At 48.8% G+C, this 17,014-nt stretch overlaps 1 protein-coding gene across 3 annotated transcripts in view; it reads left to right on the forward strand.

Moving 5' to 3' along the window:
• The first annotated feature begins 374 nt into the window (after nucleotides 1-374).
• The window catches only part of Colec11 (collectin subfamily member 11), a 31,802-nt gene continuing 15,162 nt past the window's right edge, over nucleotides 375-17,014 (forward strand). Inside the window, exons 1-3 of one of the 3 annotated variants that reach the window (XM_048439818.3) lie at nucleotides 375-589; nucleotides 7,366-7,521; nucleotides 11,815-11,886. In XM_048439818.3, the coding sequence (XP_048295775.3) occupies nucleotides 547-589; nucleotides 7,366-7,521; nucleotides 11,815-11,886 (271 nt within the window). In that variant the 5' untranslated portion in view covers nucleotides 375-546. The remainder of the gene's footprint in view (nucleotides 590-7,365; nucleotides 7,522-11,814; nucleotides 11,887-17,014) is intronic. The other 2 variants (XM_048439820.3, XM_048439819.3) reach the window with 2 other exon arrangements.

The following is a 17,014-nucleotide window of genomic DNA, read 5'->3' on the forward strand; positions in this document are numbered from 1 at the left end:
TCTTGTTTTTCTGTTTGTTTGTTTTGTTTGTTTGAGTTATTTGATTTGAGATACAATCTCACTATGTACTTCTGGCTGTCCTGGAACCTGCTGCAGCGTGCAAGCTGGCCTCTAACTCACAGCAATCCTCCTGCTTCAGTCTTCGGAATGCGGAAATTGCCGGTATTCACCACCATGTTCAACATATGTTACTTATTTGAAGAAAAAGAAAAGAAACAGGACAGAAAACCAAAACCTCGACAGAATGTTTGGGGTGGGGGTTGGCTGGGATCTCCAGGCACCCCGGCCTGGCAGCAGGGGCTGTGTTCCCACACTCCTCAGAGTCCTGCAGGACAGCTGATGGTTTCAGGCAGGAAGCTCTTACAGATAAGGCTGCAGCCTCCAGCAGAGGCGCTGGGCTGTCTGACAGCCCAGGCACGGGTTCCCTCTGAGTTGGACTGCAGCTGTCTCTGTAAATAAGCAGCCATGAGGCTCTTTGAAGCAGTATCTCTGCTAGCCGGGAACCGTCAGGACAGCACCTTCGCCTAGTGTGCATCCAGGTAGGAGATGCTGCTCCAGGATACCAGGCCAGGATTGGACAGGTGTCGAGGTACAGACAGGAGGGCAAGTTGCCAAACAGGACTGGAGGGTAGATTCAGGCTTTGGAATTTGGCAAGGTGGGACTCGGCCTCAGATCCAAGCATCCTGGAGTTGGTCCATAAGCCAGACACTCGACTTCCAGAGTTTATTTAGCTCAGTAGTTAATGGAGGAATCTTTGAGAAGCCTACAGAGGCAGATTCTGATCAATCAGTCTATAGATGATAGAATTACAGACACGTAGGTTAGTTGGTGCCCAGAGGTTGGAGTGATCATTTCTAACTCCAATGGGGGAGTAACATACCCTAGACTATTGTTGAGCAACATTTATGGTCTTACAGCTCAAAGGCACACCCAGCAGTGGGTCTCAGGTGGAGGGGGTGGCAGGGAGGAAGGGACATTTCCCTCAGGGAAGCCATCTAACAGTGGGCATCGGGTCTCCCAGCACTGGACAGGGGAGCAGGGTGTCCCAACACTGGACAGGGGAGCAGCTCAAAAGGGTAGTTGCTTGAGCTCTGACACCCGGCTTTGGGACTGACTGTTGTGTCTGAGTGGCCCCAGGTGGCAGCTCCACATTGAAATGGTTGCATCTGTAGGCCTTTGCAAGGCACAATGGGGTTCGATTTGATGATTAATCCTGCCTGGGAGAGCAGAGCTCCAAACTTCCACATTTAGTTTTATCTCCAGTTTTGAGACATCTGTGCCGGAGAAGAAAGAACAAACAGATCACTCCTCACTATTGGGTTGGTAAGATCCTCTCTGTAGCCTCGTGGTGGGGGTGGCAGTGTCACCTTAGGACGAAGGTGCTGTTCCCAGCAGGCAGTTCAGGGTCTGTGAGATCCAGGGCTCCACTGTAGGTGTTTAATGGACATGACAATTCGTGTGTTTGGCAGCACAATTCCTACTTTTGTCCCTGCCTACTCCCAGCTTTTTTTTTTTTTTTTTTTTTTTTTTTTTTTTTTTTTTTTTTTTTGTGTGTGTGGTGTTTTTCAAGACAGGGTTTCTCTGTAGCTTTGGAGCCTGTCCTGGAACTAGCTCTTGTAGATCAGGCTGGCCTCAAACTCACAGAGATCTGCCTATCTCTGCCTCCGAAGTGTTGGGATTAAAGGTGTGTGTGTCACAGCCACCGGCTCCCAGTTTATTCTTCTGGGTTTCTTTTCGTTTCTTTTGAGAATTCCACATTTAATCTTTCCCCAGAAAGCTGTCTCTTTGATGGAATCGGGGCCTTAGTCTTTGGACCCCGGCTGAGAGATAAGGATGTTGTTTTTAAAAAGATTTCAGGACTGCTGCATAGGCTCCGTTTATAAAACCAAATTCCTTTCCTGAGAGGCAGCTGGCTGGGACACAGACCAGCTTCCTGGTGGGCATGGTGCCTCCCCATGTGCCCACCTGCCCCGATCTGGAGCAGGACTGGGGCAGGCATCTGAACTGGAGGAGAGGGCCCAATCACATCCCCTAGCTCAAAGGAAAACTGACAGTAAAGGCACACAGGCAGGAGAGTCAGTGAGGGTGTTTTTTGTACCTCTGCTCTCTCTCTCTGCTGGCCTGCTGTGGCCTGACCTTTTGTAGTGGGAGAGTAAGGGCTGACTGTCCTGTTGGATGCCTACCTCTCTGGAGGAGCATTTCCTTCTCATTTTTGTTTTGGTTTTTTGTTTCCAAGACAGGGTTTCTCTGTGTAGCACTGGCTGTCCTGGAACTCACTCTGTAGACCAGGCTGGCCTTCGAGCTCACAGAGACCCACCTGCCTCTGCCTCCTGGGTGCACAACACCACCCAGCAACGTTTGTGTCTATGGAATACATTCCTGTGCCAACTTGGGAGCACCGAGCAAACCAGAAACACATAAACAGTTTTTAATCCAACAAACTGGGTGCAACAAGGATTATTTGATTTTTTCCCTCTTTTCTTTAAAGATATTATTATTTTGATCTTTCGGGATAGGGTCTCATTATGCAGCCTTGACCGGTCTCAAACCCACAGGAATCCTCTTTGCCTCCCATGTACTTGGATGAAAACCATGGGCCACCATCTCCAGCCTTTTAAATCATTTAAAATTGTGTCTATGTGTCTGTGTCTGTCTGTGTGAGTGTGTGCAGGTGCCAGGGAAGACAGAGGCACAGATCTCCTTAGTTACGGGCAGTTGTGAGCATGCGAGTGAGTGATGAGAAACACATTCAGGTCCTCTGCAAGGGCAGATGCGGTCTTAACCATTGAGCCGTCTCTTTAGCGCCCTCCCCTGCTCCTCTTTTCTGGCTGATGAAATGGAATCTTACTACGTAGCCCTGGCTAGCTGTTGGGCCTAAAACTCACTGTTGGAGCCCAGGCTGGCCTTGAACTCATAAGGTGCATAGCAGTCCAAGCGCTGGGGTGACCGGTGTCCTCACCATACACCGCCGATTATTGCCTTTGCAGCTGAGTGCTGTAGAATTAAGATCACTGCAAGGGGAGTATGTTTACCGACGGGTTTTGCAGTCCCCTGTTTCTTAAATTGCTGGGAATTTCAGGACAGTGACAGCAGAGCGATAATCCAAGTGTGACAACCTGTGGCCTGCTGAGGTCCGTGTAGGCTTAGCGTCGCATTTCTCATACATTTATGAACACACCCATGTGTAAGTAACTCTTAAAAATGAGAAGCTGGGGGGATGGAGAGGTGGCTTAGTGGTTAAGAGTATCACCTGTTCTTCCAGAGGTCCTGAGTTCAGTTCCCAGCAACCACATGGTGGCTTCCAACCATCTCTAGTGGGATCTGATGCTCCATCTGGTATAAAGTCAGGCATGCTGATAGAGCATTCATGTGTAAAATAAATAAATAAATCTTAAAAAAATGAGAAGTTGGAAGGGAGTCGAAACAATGTCCCCAGCAAATTCCTGTTGAAGCCTAGCAGTGACTACCCGGGCCTTACTGAACAGTGCTATGTTCGCTGATTCCTCTCCATGGTGATTTTCCTTAGCTCTGTGTGTGTGTGTGTGTGTGTGTGTGTGTGTGTGTGTGTGTGTATGCGCATGTGGGTGCATGCGTATGTGTATGTGTGTGTATGTGTGTGTATATATGCGTGTGTGCATGTGTATGTGTTCTCACCTCTGGCAAGCCCAGCAGTGTGTGCCCTTCTTTGCTTCCATTCCTGATTTTTGTAGTCTGCCTTGATTTGTTTTCCTTCTTCATGAAAGCAGAAACTTGGTGGACTACAGTGCTTTCTCAGCCCAGTGTTTCGCCATAGTTCTCCCGCGTGTTGTCAAGCTTTCTGTGCTGTGGTCTATCACAGTTTTGAGCGTTTGACTATTGCAGTTGCAGGCGCCTCATTAATTAACTTCTGATGGCCACAGCTCTCCCTCTTTCCCATCAACCTGCAAACACGGATGGACGCGCAGAGGGCTGGCGACCTTGTCAGTCACCAACAGCTCAGAGCCCAGTGACCCAGAGTGTGGGAGGGTGGGTAATGAATGGGAGCTGGGTCTCAAACCCCAGCCTCAAAGCACAGACCAGTGTTGAGATCAGCAGTCTGTGCTCTGCGGGCTCAGGCTTTGCCTTTGTGGTTTGAGCTGTGCAGGGTCTTCCTTCCTTGAGTCCTTGAACAGTGAGGTGGGCTTTCCATTTTATGCCTCTGGGCTTTCAGCCAGGTCCCAAGGTCAAGGTTAGTGAGTGCAATCCTCTTGGTTTACACCCCAAATGCTATACCTTTCAATCCTATGCCCCACCATCCTTTAAGCCTTGCCTCTGCTTATACTTTACCCTTCAGTCCTACTCCCCTCCTTAAGCCTCACCTCTGCTTATGCTGTACCATCCAGTCTTGTCCTCCCTCATCCTTAAGCCCCACCTTCACTTAGGTGGCAAGCCAGCATCTAGCATCACCAAACCTTTCTTCTGTTGTCCCTTGTGGGTACTTGAGTTGAAAGAGGAGTTTCAGATGGCTTCCCTTCACACAGCAGGGACAGGAGATTCTCATCACCAGGTGTAGCTTTCCACAGTCTGACACGATAGCAGCAGGGGGTCTGGATTTCTTAACTTCGCCATTCATTTGGGGGTGAATCCTTCCCTGGAGGCAAATCTATCAGGGGCTCAGTGTTACTAAAGTGAGTGTCAGCACAGCCAGATAAGGGATCTCTGCAGACTATAAAGGCTCCTGAGACATGGTCTGTGCCCCCACTCCCTGGGCTTCTCTATGGGGGGACACAGCAGGGATGATCTCACTGGCTGTGTATATCAGTCCCTTGCTTCTGAGGGCTAGATGACTGGAGTCAGGAAAGGAGGCAGAACGTCTTGATCTTTGAGTTGGGCAACTTAAACCACTGCTCCATACACCCAGGGTTCGTTGCCTGCTTGTCATGGGAGCCTCACAGCTTTCTTTGGCTGGAAAGTCAAATCTAGCCCCTCCCCTTCATCCGTATCTGCTCCCTAAACCCAGCCCTGTTCTTCAGGGATGGTAGCTGGCTGGCCATTTCCTCGAATTTCCCATAGAATCTAGTGAAAACCAATAAAGTTTGCCTTTGCAACCCACCCCAGCAATACTTTGCTTTTCTGCCTCTGCCACGGCCTCCCTACTTCTTGCTAACTGCACATTGTAGTCCTCCTCTGTCTGGTCTCCTCACTTCCTTTTTCTTATTTGTTTGTTCTTTGGCTAGCTTTGGAGCCTGTCCGGGCACTCACTCTGTAGAGAAGGCAGACCTTGAACTGCCTGTCTTTGTCTCCAGAATGTTGGGAATTCAAGGCGTGAACCACCCTCGTCCTGCTTGTTTTGTTTTTTGAGATATGGGGGGGGGGGGCGTCTCACATGGGCCTGGAGAGATGGCTCAGTGGTTAAGAACACTGGCTGTTCTTCTAGAGGTCCTGGGTTCAATTCCCAGCAATCACATGATGGCTCACCACCCTCTGTAATGAGATCTGGTGCTCTCTTTTGACCTGCAGGTATGCATGCAGGCAGAACACTATATACGTGATAAATATACATAAATAAATAAATCTTTAAAAAAAATAAGAGACAGGGTCTCACTATGTAGCCTTGGCTGTTCTGGAACTAACTCTGTAGACCAGGTTGACCTTGAGCTCACAGAGTTCTGCCTGCCTCTGCCTTGCGAATGCTGGGATTAAAGGCCTGTGCTACCACACCCTGAGTCTCACTTCCATTCTTATTCCAATAAATATGGTCTCCAAAGAAGAGCCAAGTGGTCCTTTATAAAGCCAAGCCCTAACTGGGTGGTGGTGGTGGTGCACACCTTTAATCCCAGCACTTGGGAGGCAGAGGCAGGCAGATCTCTGTGAGTTCGAGGTCAGCCTGGTCTACAAGATCTAGTTCCAGGACAGGCTCCAAAACTACAGAGAAACCCTGTCTCGAAAAACAAACAAACAAACAATAAAGCCCTGCCCTGATCAAAAGCCTCCTTCTTTTGAGGAACTCTCAAAGGTTTTACAGTAACACTAGATCTGAGTCTTCACCCTGTTCAGGCTTTTTCCTTCTTTATGATCAACAGGCTGGCAGCTTCTCCCCAAGCTCCATCAAGAGGCTGCAACCCCTTGATGCTTCACCAGGGAGGCCATTCCCGACCCCTGTCTCTAGATAGCAGCACCTACAAGGCCATCTTGTCTTGCCCCTGATCCCTGGGGAAGATCGCTCTTCTCTGCAGCTTCTGGTTTTATCTGTCCACCCTTTTGTCTCTTTTAAAAAAGGTTTATTTATTTTTGTATGTGTGCATACCTGCATGTGTATAGGCACACTAGGTGTGTACAGTGCTCACAGAAGTTGAAGAGGGCATTGGGTCGCACTGGAACCAGAGTTACAGGTGGTTGTGTACCACCATGGGGATCCTGAGAACTAAACCCGGACCCTCTGTAAGTGCAGCAAATACTCTTTACCACTGAACCATCTCTCCTGACCCTGACTGTCTTCTTTGACTGGAAAGGAACTTTAGTTCTTTCTACACCCTAGCACCTGGAACTGTGCCTGACAGAAGGTTGGCACCTGGAAATATTGGTGAGTGGTTGGCTGACCCAGGGGATAGGTGCCAGGAAGCACCAAAGGCCTTCTGAGATGAATAATTGTGTGGTTATTGCTATAATTGCTATTGTGTGATTCTGATGCTCCAAGGGGAACTACCTCAACTTCCAGGCCCAACCTCCCTTCTTGCTTTTTATATATCTTTTATATCTTTCTTCCTCTTCCTCTTCCTCTTCCTCCTCCTCTTCTTCCTCTTCTTCTTTTGTTCTTTTTCGAGACAGGGTTTCTCTGTGTAGCTTTGGAGCTTTTGTAGACCAGGCTGGCCTTGAACTCACAGAGATCTACCTGAGTGCTGGGATTAAAGGCATGCACCACCACCACCACCACCACCACCACCCAACTCTCCCTTTCTTCTTGCCACTATGGTTGGCCTTTCTTCTTCTCTTTCCTCTCTGCTTTCGAGCCATCTAGTGTGGACCCCTGCTTGCGTAGAGCTATCCCCTCTCAGACATGCTCCAAGCTCTGCAGGACAGTCATGTCTTACATAGGAGCCTTTACCGTCTGTGGGCCCCAATCTCTGCCATTAGGATGAGATGAGCCTCCTGGGCAGGCCTTGTGCTCAGTGTCTTGTTCTGAGGAAGGCTAGACAGTGAGAGTGACCTTTAGCAAAGGCTTTGGGAAAGAGTTCTGGGCACACATGGTGCCCTAGCTGCCGGGAAACTTCCGAGACTCTCAGTGGAGGTTGGTAATTGGTATGTAAGCAAGCCAGCGAGAGAGGGGAGTGTAAGCGTGGGGCCTGCTGTTTGCAAAGCGCTGTGTGTGTCAGATCCTGTCACTGTTTATGCCTTCCTTCTTCCAGGAGTCAGTGTCCTGCCCGCGCTCATGATGACGAGGGACCTGGCTCTTGCAGGCATGCTGATTAGCCTGGCTTTCCTGTCACTGCTGCCATCTGGATGTTCTCAGCAGACCACAGAGGATGCCTGCTCTGTGCAGATTCTGGTTCCCGGCCTCAAAGGTAATGGTTCTTTGGCTGCTCTGGTGTTGCGCTGGTCACTCCTCCGGGTGTCTCAGTCTCCTACATGGCCTGGTACTTCAACACAAACTCACAGAGGATGGCTCTGTTCCAGCGGCATCCTGGGAAATCTGCCCATCTGTTGGGTTTGGGATTTCCTGACAATGAGACCAAGGTTCCATGGCATTTAAACCTTTTCCCACCAAGGAATTGCGGATTTCTCATCCGTGATGTGTATGCAACACAGACTGCTCTTCAGGAGCCTTGTGTGAAGGTCTGGCTCGTTTGATTTTCTCCAGCAGGAGCCGGAGGACTGAGGTCAGCCAACCTCTTTCCTGCTATATGATGCTACAGTGCTTATACACCGTGGCCTGCAGAGGCGAAGTCTGCTTGCAGGCACATTTGCAGATAGAACAACAGTCTAGGGATGCCTGTGGCTTTTCTCCAACCCACAATGAGTGTATCAAACTAGTCCATGTTCTGCATGAAAATGACAGACACACGCCTTCATAGTTGGGTCAGATATTATCAAAGCATGACCCGGATGAAAACTTTGTGTTCACAGATTGAGCTCTGACTCGAGAGGGCACAAGTGGTAAATTATTTCTACAAGCGAAGAGAAAGCAGTGCTATTGACAGTGGAAAATGAGATGGTGGTTGAAATGCCAACCTGTTCTGATAGAAAGATGGCTCATCAGAACTCCTCCGGGGTGGGGATAGAGGGCCTCATAACTGGGCTCTCTGTGGCTTGCTCCTCACCCTAGGTAACTAGACACCCCACCCCACCGAGTTTTGAGCAGTGCTGGGAACATCTTTGATCTTGGCAGTCACTCAGGGTTGCACGCCAAGGCCTCCAGGAAGAGCTAGAGTCAAGATCCCAGGGAAGGTCTCCATTGACTTGGGTGTGGTCCTTTAGAAGTAGAGGTCAAAATGTATTTGAGACAAAGGGTCTCACTATGAAATCCTGGTTAGCTGGGAACTTCCTATTTAGAATATCCTGGATTAAACTCCCAGGACTCTGTCTGCCTCTGCCTCCTGAGTGCTGAGATCAATGGTGGACACAATCACTGTAGACAGAGAGAGACTGCTTGCTGGTTTCCTGGCCACCTAAATAAAAACCTAAATAAAACCCAGAAACTATATTAATTACAACACTGTTTAGCCAACGACTTTAGTGTACTCCTAGCTAGCTCTTACATTGCAAATTAATCCATTTCTATTAATCTGTGTATCACCATAAGGCTGTGGCCTACTGGTAAGGTTCTGGCCGGTGGCTGGTGTCTTTCTCTTTCGGCAGCTATAGAGCATCTCCCTGACTCCACCTACTTTCTCTCTATATCTCTGTTTGGATTTCCTGCCCGCTTTACTCTACTAAGCCATTGGCCAGAACAGTTTCTTTAATAACCAAAGGTAATAAAACATTTTCATAGCAAACAGAGGGGAATCCCACACCACATCACACTGAGCAAAAACAACTTTTTATGACAAAGTAGTTTCAGGACATAATGTAATCATGGATAGAGTCGAAGAACTGCATGTGGGGGCTTCAGAGCCTGGGCATTAAGGTGATTTTTGGGGGATCAGCAGTGGGAAGCTCAGGGGTCCCTTGTCCCCTTCTCCCTACTGTGGGTGAAGTGGGAAGACTATTCATGAGAATAACATTTAAACGAAGAAGCTTTTCTGATTGTTTGAGAGATATAAAGATCCTTCATTCAGGTCCTGTGCATGTGTATATGTGTGTATACATGTGCGTGGATGTGTGTGTGTACAAATATGTGTGCTGTGCTTGTGTGTGGAGGCCAGAGGCCAACCTTTGGCATTGTTCCAAATGGTGATAGCAACTTTGGATTTTGAGATAGGGTCTTTCATTTACCTGGTGCTTACTGATGAATCTAGTCTGGCTAGCCAGGGAGCCCCGGGGATCCCCCTGACTCTGCCCTGCACTGTGATTACATATGTGCGCTACTACGCTGGCTTTTTATATGGAATTTGTGGGTCAACTCCAGTCCTATGTTTGCTATGGCAAGCCCATTACTAACAGCCATTGCTTCAGCCCCAAGCACCGTGTTTTAAAATGTTTTCATTGGTTCATTCTATCTCATTCCTACTATAGTACTTCAAGTGCTGTTCCAGGGTCTCATGGTGAGTTAGGATCAATATGAACAGTTTTTCAATAAAATCACACGCACGCACGCACACCCATACACACACACACACACACACACACACACGATGCAAAGGGAGGCCAGGAGGAAGCTGTGTCCTGGCCTTAGCGTCCTTCTTGTTTACTTTTGAAAGGGGAGGGACCATCAGATAAGTAACAATGCAGTGGACGATGGTCTGGTTTCCTGATCCAGGTTCTGATGCCCAGAGAAACCGTGGTCAGACCTGGAGTCAGCACCTGTCTCATCAGTCAGCCACCACAACCCATGTTTTCTCTAACGCACACCCACCTGCCTCAAACGAGTGAGAGCCACACATAAACTCTAGGCGCTTTCTAGCAAATGTCTAGAAGAGGTGTAAGGTGTGCTCACAGTCACCTCTCCGTGAGTACCGACAGTGTACCTGCTGTGGTGGAGGCCTCCCTTCCTCCAGGTGCTCTGGGAGAAACTTCCGCCCCAGGAAGAGTCGTGGGTGGTAACCGCTCACTGCGACACACACAGTGGTGCCAGCTAAGAAACGTGACTTCACCCTTGCCCGTCTTTCGTGGGCTTCTGCAGCGGTGGGCTTCGCTGTCGCTCCTCTATGGGTGATGGTATTGGCCCCTGTGGTCCAGCCCTTCAGCCTAGCCCTGGCAGGCTCGTCTGGAGAGCTTTTGATTCCTTTCAGCCTGTGTGTGTTTTTCCTCGGAGTGCGGAGACGTTCTGGCTGGTTGCATCCGGCTCGCTGCGCAGTTTCAGCTTGAAAGCCACTTCAGCGGGGACCCGTCCGATCTGACACATTCTGTGCCACATTTGCTGAAGTTACTGCCTCGTTCTGTCCTGTACCCTGTGTGGCTAATGAGAATTCTCATGTCAATCTGACTTAAAAATATTTTCCCTCCTGGATAGCTCGCAGAATGTTCTCTTTGTTGTTGACGTTCGTTTGGCAGTGTCGCTGACACGTCTTTCCTATTTGGCCCTGATTTTTCCCGTGTGGTTCTCCACGGGCTTTTATCGTGTTCTTGCTTTCATGCACTCAGCCCTGCCCCCAGCACTGGAAAGTGTTTCTGGCAGCTTTTTACAGACTCTCAGGCGTTACCCATCATTCTCTTCCTCCCTCTGTCTCTCTGGAATTCTTGGGAGATGGGTTTGGGCACTTATGAGTTTTTTTTTTTCTTCCATCTCAACTTGATAGCTTCAAAACAAAACCATCAAGGCTTCACAGTTGAGTGTTCCTTAGTGAACAGAAGCCCTGGTCCTAGTATCTCATGGGAGGTGAGTGAGCTTTCTTTCAGCCATTGCTTTCCAGCTGTGAGGGTGCATTTCCCGCAGAAGGTCCCCAGTGGGCTTGCTGTCACACTCGCTGTCACACACAACCATGCCTCCTGCCTCTTTCTTTTTCCTTTTTTTTTTTTCCATGACAGAGTTTCACTATGTAGCCTTGGATAGCCTGGAATTCACTCTATAGACCAGGATGTGTAGATCGAGAAGCAGAGACATGTGAGTTTGAGGCCAGACTGGAGAATAGGTCCCCTGGTTCCCTGCCACTCAGCTCCTCTCCACACACCCGTGTGCTCATCCTGTTAGCTACCCTGACTGCTTATTTATACCTCTGTCTCTTGTACCTGGCCACTGAACCCCAGAACATGCAGGGCACACTTTACTGGTTCCAGGAAGCCCACAGGGGAGGCCATCATGAACACACCACGGGTCATGCTGAGAGGACGAGGAGATGATCAGTGGACACCCCAGTCTCTTCTCATGAGGCATGTCACCAGGCCACATGATGTTCCCCTGGGGGCTACCTAGCAGTGACCGTACTTCTCCTTACTTCTCTTTATTGTTGGGGTGGTATGGAGAGCCCTATGGTGGGAAGATGGATTGGGAACCAGTCCAGAAGGGACAGTGGAAGGAGAGAAAGATCTGTTCCCTGAGAAACAAAGCAGTGTTGGGAAAGCATGCCCTGAGCTTAGACCTGGGCATCCAGAGCTCATCCAGGTGATGCTGCTTGCGGTTTGGAGTAGGATGGGCAAGGAGTAGGGTCAGACTGCCTGTACCATGTGTGAGAGTCTTTCTAATTCTTCTGCATGGGTACATAACACCATAGCCCCGTCCTAGTCAGACAGTGCCTAAACAGATATGCCTTCTTCCACAGGGGATGCAGGAGAAAAGGGAGACAAAGGAGCCCCAGGACGGCCAGGAAGAGTCGGCCCTACGGGAGAAAAAGGTACTCATGATTCTAGCCTCCCTGGGGAGAAGGAGGGTGGGAGGTGGAGGGGACCAAGATTTCCTGAGAGAGAGTTTAAGAAAGAAGGCATGATGCTGGCCTGCAGGACCCTGAGTTAAAACCATGGCCTTGAAACACAGCGGTGTCTCTCTGGGAACTGCCAAGGTTCAGGATCACGCATAAACATATATGAGAGTGGTGTGATGGAGGAGCAGGGCCCAGGAAAAGCTGACCCATCTGCTGTGTGGAAGTAGCTGAGTGGGAATGGTCTCTGCTTTAATAAAACAACGTGATCCTGCCTGGGGGAGGTTGCTGAGGCTCAGTTGCATATCGAAGGAGCTAGAGCATGTGTGTGAAGAAACCAGAATACACTTGCACAGGGATGAGAACACGCGTGGATAGGCATGAGAGCACCCACGTAGAGAACCAGGCTGTGGCTATTGGGTAACCACAGGACACACAAAAGAGAGGCTGTCTGAGGGAAGGGGCCAGGGGGTGCTCTAGTTTACACACGTGGAAGGGAATCTGAACATGCATCAGAATGGAGGTGATCACACACGTAAAGAGCTTTGGTAATAGCAGGTGCGCAGTGTGTGTGACTGCCATCTACAGGGTGGCGTCATCTTCACTATTTTGTATTATTATTATTATTATTATTATTATTTGGTTTTTTGAAACAGGGTTTCTCTGTAACTTTGGGGTCTGTCCTGGAACTCACTTTTGTAGGCGGGGCTGGTCTCAAACTCACAGAGATCTGCCTACCTCTGCCTCCCGAGTGCTGGAATTAAAGGCATGCACCACCACTGCCTGGTTTAAAATGTTCTATTATTTTTTAAAAATTATTTGTATATGTCTGTGTGTAGGTTTGTGCATGTGAGCACAGAGTCTGTGCAGAACAGAAGGGGGGTTGGACCCCCTGGAGTGGGAGTTACCTGCAATGGTTACTGGGCCCTTCTGAAGAGCAGAGCTGGTTTCCATAGCAGGAGACTCGTTCTCTTAAAGGTTTATTTCTAGTATTTTAATTGTGTGTGCATGTGTTTGTGTGTGTGTGTGTGTGTGTGTGTATGTGCACGTGTGTACACGCACATGTGCGTGCATGTGTGTGTGCGCACGCAAGTGTGTGTGTGTGTGTGTGTGTTGGTATGTGCACATGCATGTGAGTTCCCACAGAGGTCTGAGGTGTCAGATCCTCCCGTGCTGTCTCGTGTGGTGCTGGGAATCCAGTTCAGGGAGAACAGTCCATGCTCTTAACCACTAAACCAACTCTCCAGCCTCAAAGTTTTGTTGGTTTTTAATATCTTTTGACACAGGGTCTTACTATGTAGCCCTGGTTGGCCTGGAACTTGTTATGTAGACCAGTCTACTTTGAACTCAAGAGATCTGCCTGCTTCTGCTTACTTTACAGTCTTTATTGTTATTAAAAACTATATAGAAAAACCATTTTCAAGCCAGTCATTATGGGGTGTGCTTTTAATCCCAGCATGCTGGATGAAGGGGCAGATGGATCTCTATGCATTTCAGGGCATCCTGGTCTACATAAGACCCTGTCTTAAAAACGAAACAAGCTGGTTGTAGTGGCACATGCTGGTAGGATTTGCTGAAGCGGGCAGAGGCAGGAGGATCATGAGTCTGAGGCTAGGCTGGGCTACACACTTCTGGTTGATGATTGAGCACACTTTTAATCCGGGCACTCAGGAGCCAGAAGCAGTCAGATCTCTGGGTTCAAGGTCAGCCTGTTCTACAGAGTGCGTTCTAGGACAGCCAGGGAGACACAGAGAAACCATGTCTAGGAAAAAAAAAAAACTCAAACCAAACCAGAAAACTCAACAAGCACACAAAAAAGAAAAAGGAGAGCATTCTCAACAATCCGTGAGGTTATGTACTAGTCAGCACCACAGCTGATCTTGTAACTCTGGAAAAGCTTCTGTTTAAAAAACTATTAAAATAACACATTGACAGTTTTTTGAAGAGTGACTTACAGACACTTCCTGGTCTAGTGCATGGGTTTTGAGCTTGCATACTGTGAGGCCTTGTTGGATGAGACTGGACCATCCCATTCCTCCATCAACCCCAGGCACTAACTTTTGCTTCTTATTTTTCCTGTTACTCATAGAAATTAATGACGAATGGAATATCATCTCAGCTCAGTGATCAAAATGAGCAATGACACTTGCAATAAAGGTCCATGCGTATCTCCGTGGCTCTTGATAACTTTTATACACTTTTTTTTTTTGCAGAGAGATCTTAGGAATTTATGACGCATCTCATCCCATTTGTGCAGACACTTGCAGAGGATGTGCTTATTCTGCACTTTGCTCCTTCCACTTAACAGTGTATCTTGGAGAGCCTTCCACGAGAGGATGCAAAGGCTTCCTCTATTTATTTATTTATTTATTTATTTATTTATTTCAGTAATTGGTGTGCTCAAGTGTACGTTTATCCTGACTTAGCTCAGGTTCACGTTTTCCTGGATATTTGCTGCCATGAATAATGTGTGTGTGTGTGTGTGTGTGTGTGTGTGTGTGTGTGTGTGTAGCTTTAAAGTTTACTCTGATCGGTGGGATTGCTCATCAAGATGTGCGTGCATTTGCAGTTTTGGGTGGGTGTGTCACGCCTTTAATCCTAGCACTCCAAAAGCAGAGGCACTAGGGTCAGGAAGGAGTTTGAGGTTGGTCTGAGCTGTACAACACCCTTTCTCCAAAACCATGCCCATCTCAGATTGATTTCTGTTAGTTAATAAAGAATATGTGAAGACTGCCATAAGATGTGTTCAAGCTTGTTCTCCGAATTCCCCCTCCATTGTCCACTACAAGCCCCGTGAGCTACACTTGTCTCAGGAGTGGGAGAGGCCAGGTGTGGAGGCACATGCCTTAGGCGCTGACTCAGATGTCTGTGAGTTAGAGAATAGCCAGGGCTATACAGTGAAACCCTGACTTAAAAAGAAAAAAAAAAATGTGGGCTTCCCAGGAATCTGGTTCAGGTCAGGGAGTGGGTGGGGGTGGGGTGGGGGTGGCTCCCAGTCACAGGTCCCGTGTGACTCATGGCTAGCACTTGCCGCTGCCACTATGGTGAGGGGGATGCCCAATGAGCTATCAAAGTACAGTAGAGATATCCTAGGCTACAGTCATCCATCCTCGTGGAGAACATAACTCCAGGCCCTGTAAACTCTGGCCTCATAGCATCTATAGCTCGATTTGACCTTCAAGTTATGCCAATATCTTTTATATTCGGTGTAGCCTTGACTTGCGAGTATTCTAGTAGCCCCATCAGGGCCTTCTGTTCTTCCCGAACATTCTTCTGTGGTCCCTTTCTCTCTGTCACTTGTAGATGCTTTCCTTAGCTAAGCTGAAACGGATTCTCACTATGTCCGAACTGGGCACTGTTCTGAAAGCCCCGAGCCTTTTCTCTGTCATCTGGAGCCCCTCTTCTCTGCACATCTTAAATACACTCAGCTGCCAAGCAGCAAATCAGGTAGCAGGGACCAAGTCCCAGACCTTGCTGCTTCCCATCTTCAGTCTGGCCGACTTCCAGGCACACTCCAAGGTGTGAGCTGCCCTCCCCAGCAGACTGGGAGCTTTACAGATGTCTGAGCATGGTATGTGCTGTGGGCAGGCCCTCCTGGGGCCTCTAGCTCCATCTGTTGGCGATGGCTCAGCTCTTCTCTGTTGTCTGCTGGAGGCCAGAGCAATCTCTCTAACGTGTGGGTGTAATACCCTGACTTTCCTATGGTTTGAGAATTCTTCTCAGGGATTAAGATTCCTGGCATTTTGCTCCGCTAGTACCTGAAAGTAGGGCCCAGGATTGTGTCTCTGCCCCAGTGTCCTCTTCAAGAGGCCACATAAAATCCCTAACCCGCGAGTGCCTTCCCTGCTTAGTGCCACCCTCACGTTTGTTAGTGTGTTAGTTCTATATTCTGCCTCACTAGGGAATGTGATTCTTCTTTTTTCCTCCACATCTATTGTTCTCCTGCTGGGTCCAAAGTGTAATAAATGTGGTCGTGCATTCCTACAATCCAGCACTCAGGAGGCTGATGTAGGAGGGTGGTGAGTTTGAGGCCAGCCTAGGCTACGTATTTCAAAAACAAAACCAAACCAACAAAACCCAAAACCAAAGCCCTTGACGATGAAGTCAAAATCTAATACATGACATTTTCACCAAAGCAACATCTTCTAGACAGAGATAACAATGACAGTAATGTGCCCGAGATGAAGGCCAACTTAGGACGTGGGGGGACACGCTGATCAGAGCAGAACAGGTGCAAGGAGGCTTAATGAAGAAGCACACTTCAGGGGACAGGTACAGAGCCTGAATTCTGAAAGAGAGGGTGAGAGAGACAGAGACAAAGACAGAGAGACAGACAGAGAGAGACACAGAGAGAGAGAGACAGAGAGACACATAGAGAGTGACAGGGAGACCCTGGCAAGGGGTTCTTTCTAAGGGTTAAGGGGAGCTACATGACCTGACTTCTGTCCAAGTGTGGGTCCAAGCTGGCCCCTCACTATCTTGTTTAGCAGTAAATGTTACAGCACAAATCATCATTCCTGATTGGAGCCAGGTGGGGTGAGGTGCACAGGCGATGTCACAGGCCACTGGAACTGGGTTCCAAGTAGTCAGGGTCTCATCATCAATGTGGGATTTTCTGATCCTCTGTTTTGAGGCACCGTCTCATGTACCACAGGCCGGTCTTGAACTTGCTATGCAGCCGAGAATGACTTAGAAATCCTCCTCCTGATCAGCCTCCTGGGTGCTGGGGTTGGGTTGCAGGTGAGCACCAGCAGGTGTACTGGCTACTCTTCCTGTTGTGATAGGTTACCCTGACCAAAGCGACTCCAGGAAGGGTTGGTTGGGACCCACGGTTTGAGATGAAAGCCTGCCATCTCTCACCCTGGCAGATCTCGAAGCCACCTTTTAGATAGCCCACTGCCACAAACATAGAGCCTGATGTCATGGAAATAAAATCTCCTGGGGACCCCAGGTGCAGCTTCCGTGGCTTAGGAGGTGGATCTGCTAGCGACAGCACCTTCAAAGGGTGCTGTGACGGGTGCTCAGGGGTGCCATGGTTGAGCGGCACCTCATAACCATTTCTTTTTGGACTTGACACTCCTGCAGCACGCGGGCAATGGGGACG

This window comes from Myodes glareolus, chromosome 6 (assembly GCF_982192425.1).
Source record: "Myodes glareolus chromosome 6, mMyoGla1.1, whole genome shotgun sequence".
NCBI lineage: Eukaryota > Metazoa > Chordata > Mammalia > Rodentia > Cricetidae > Myodes > Myodes glareolus.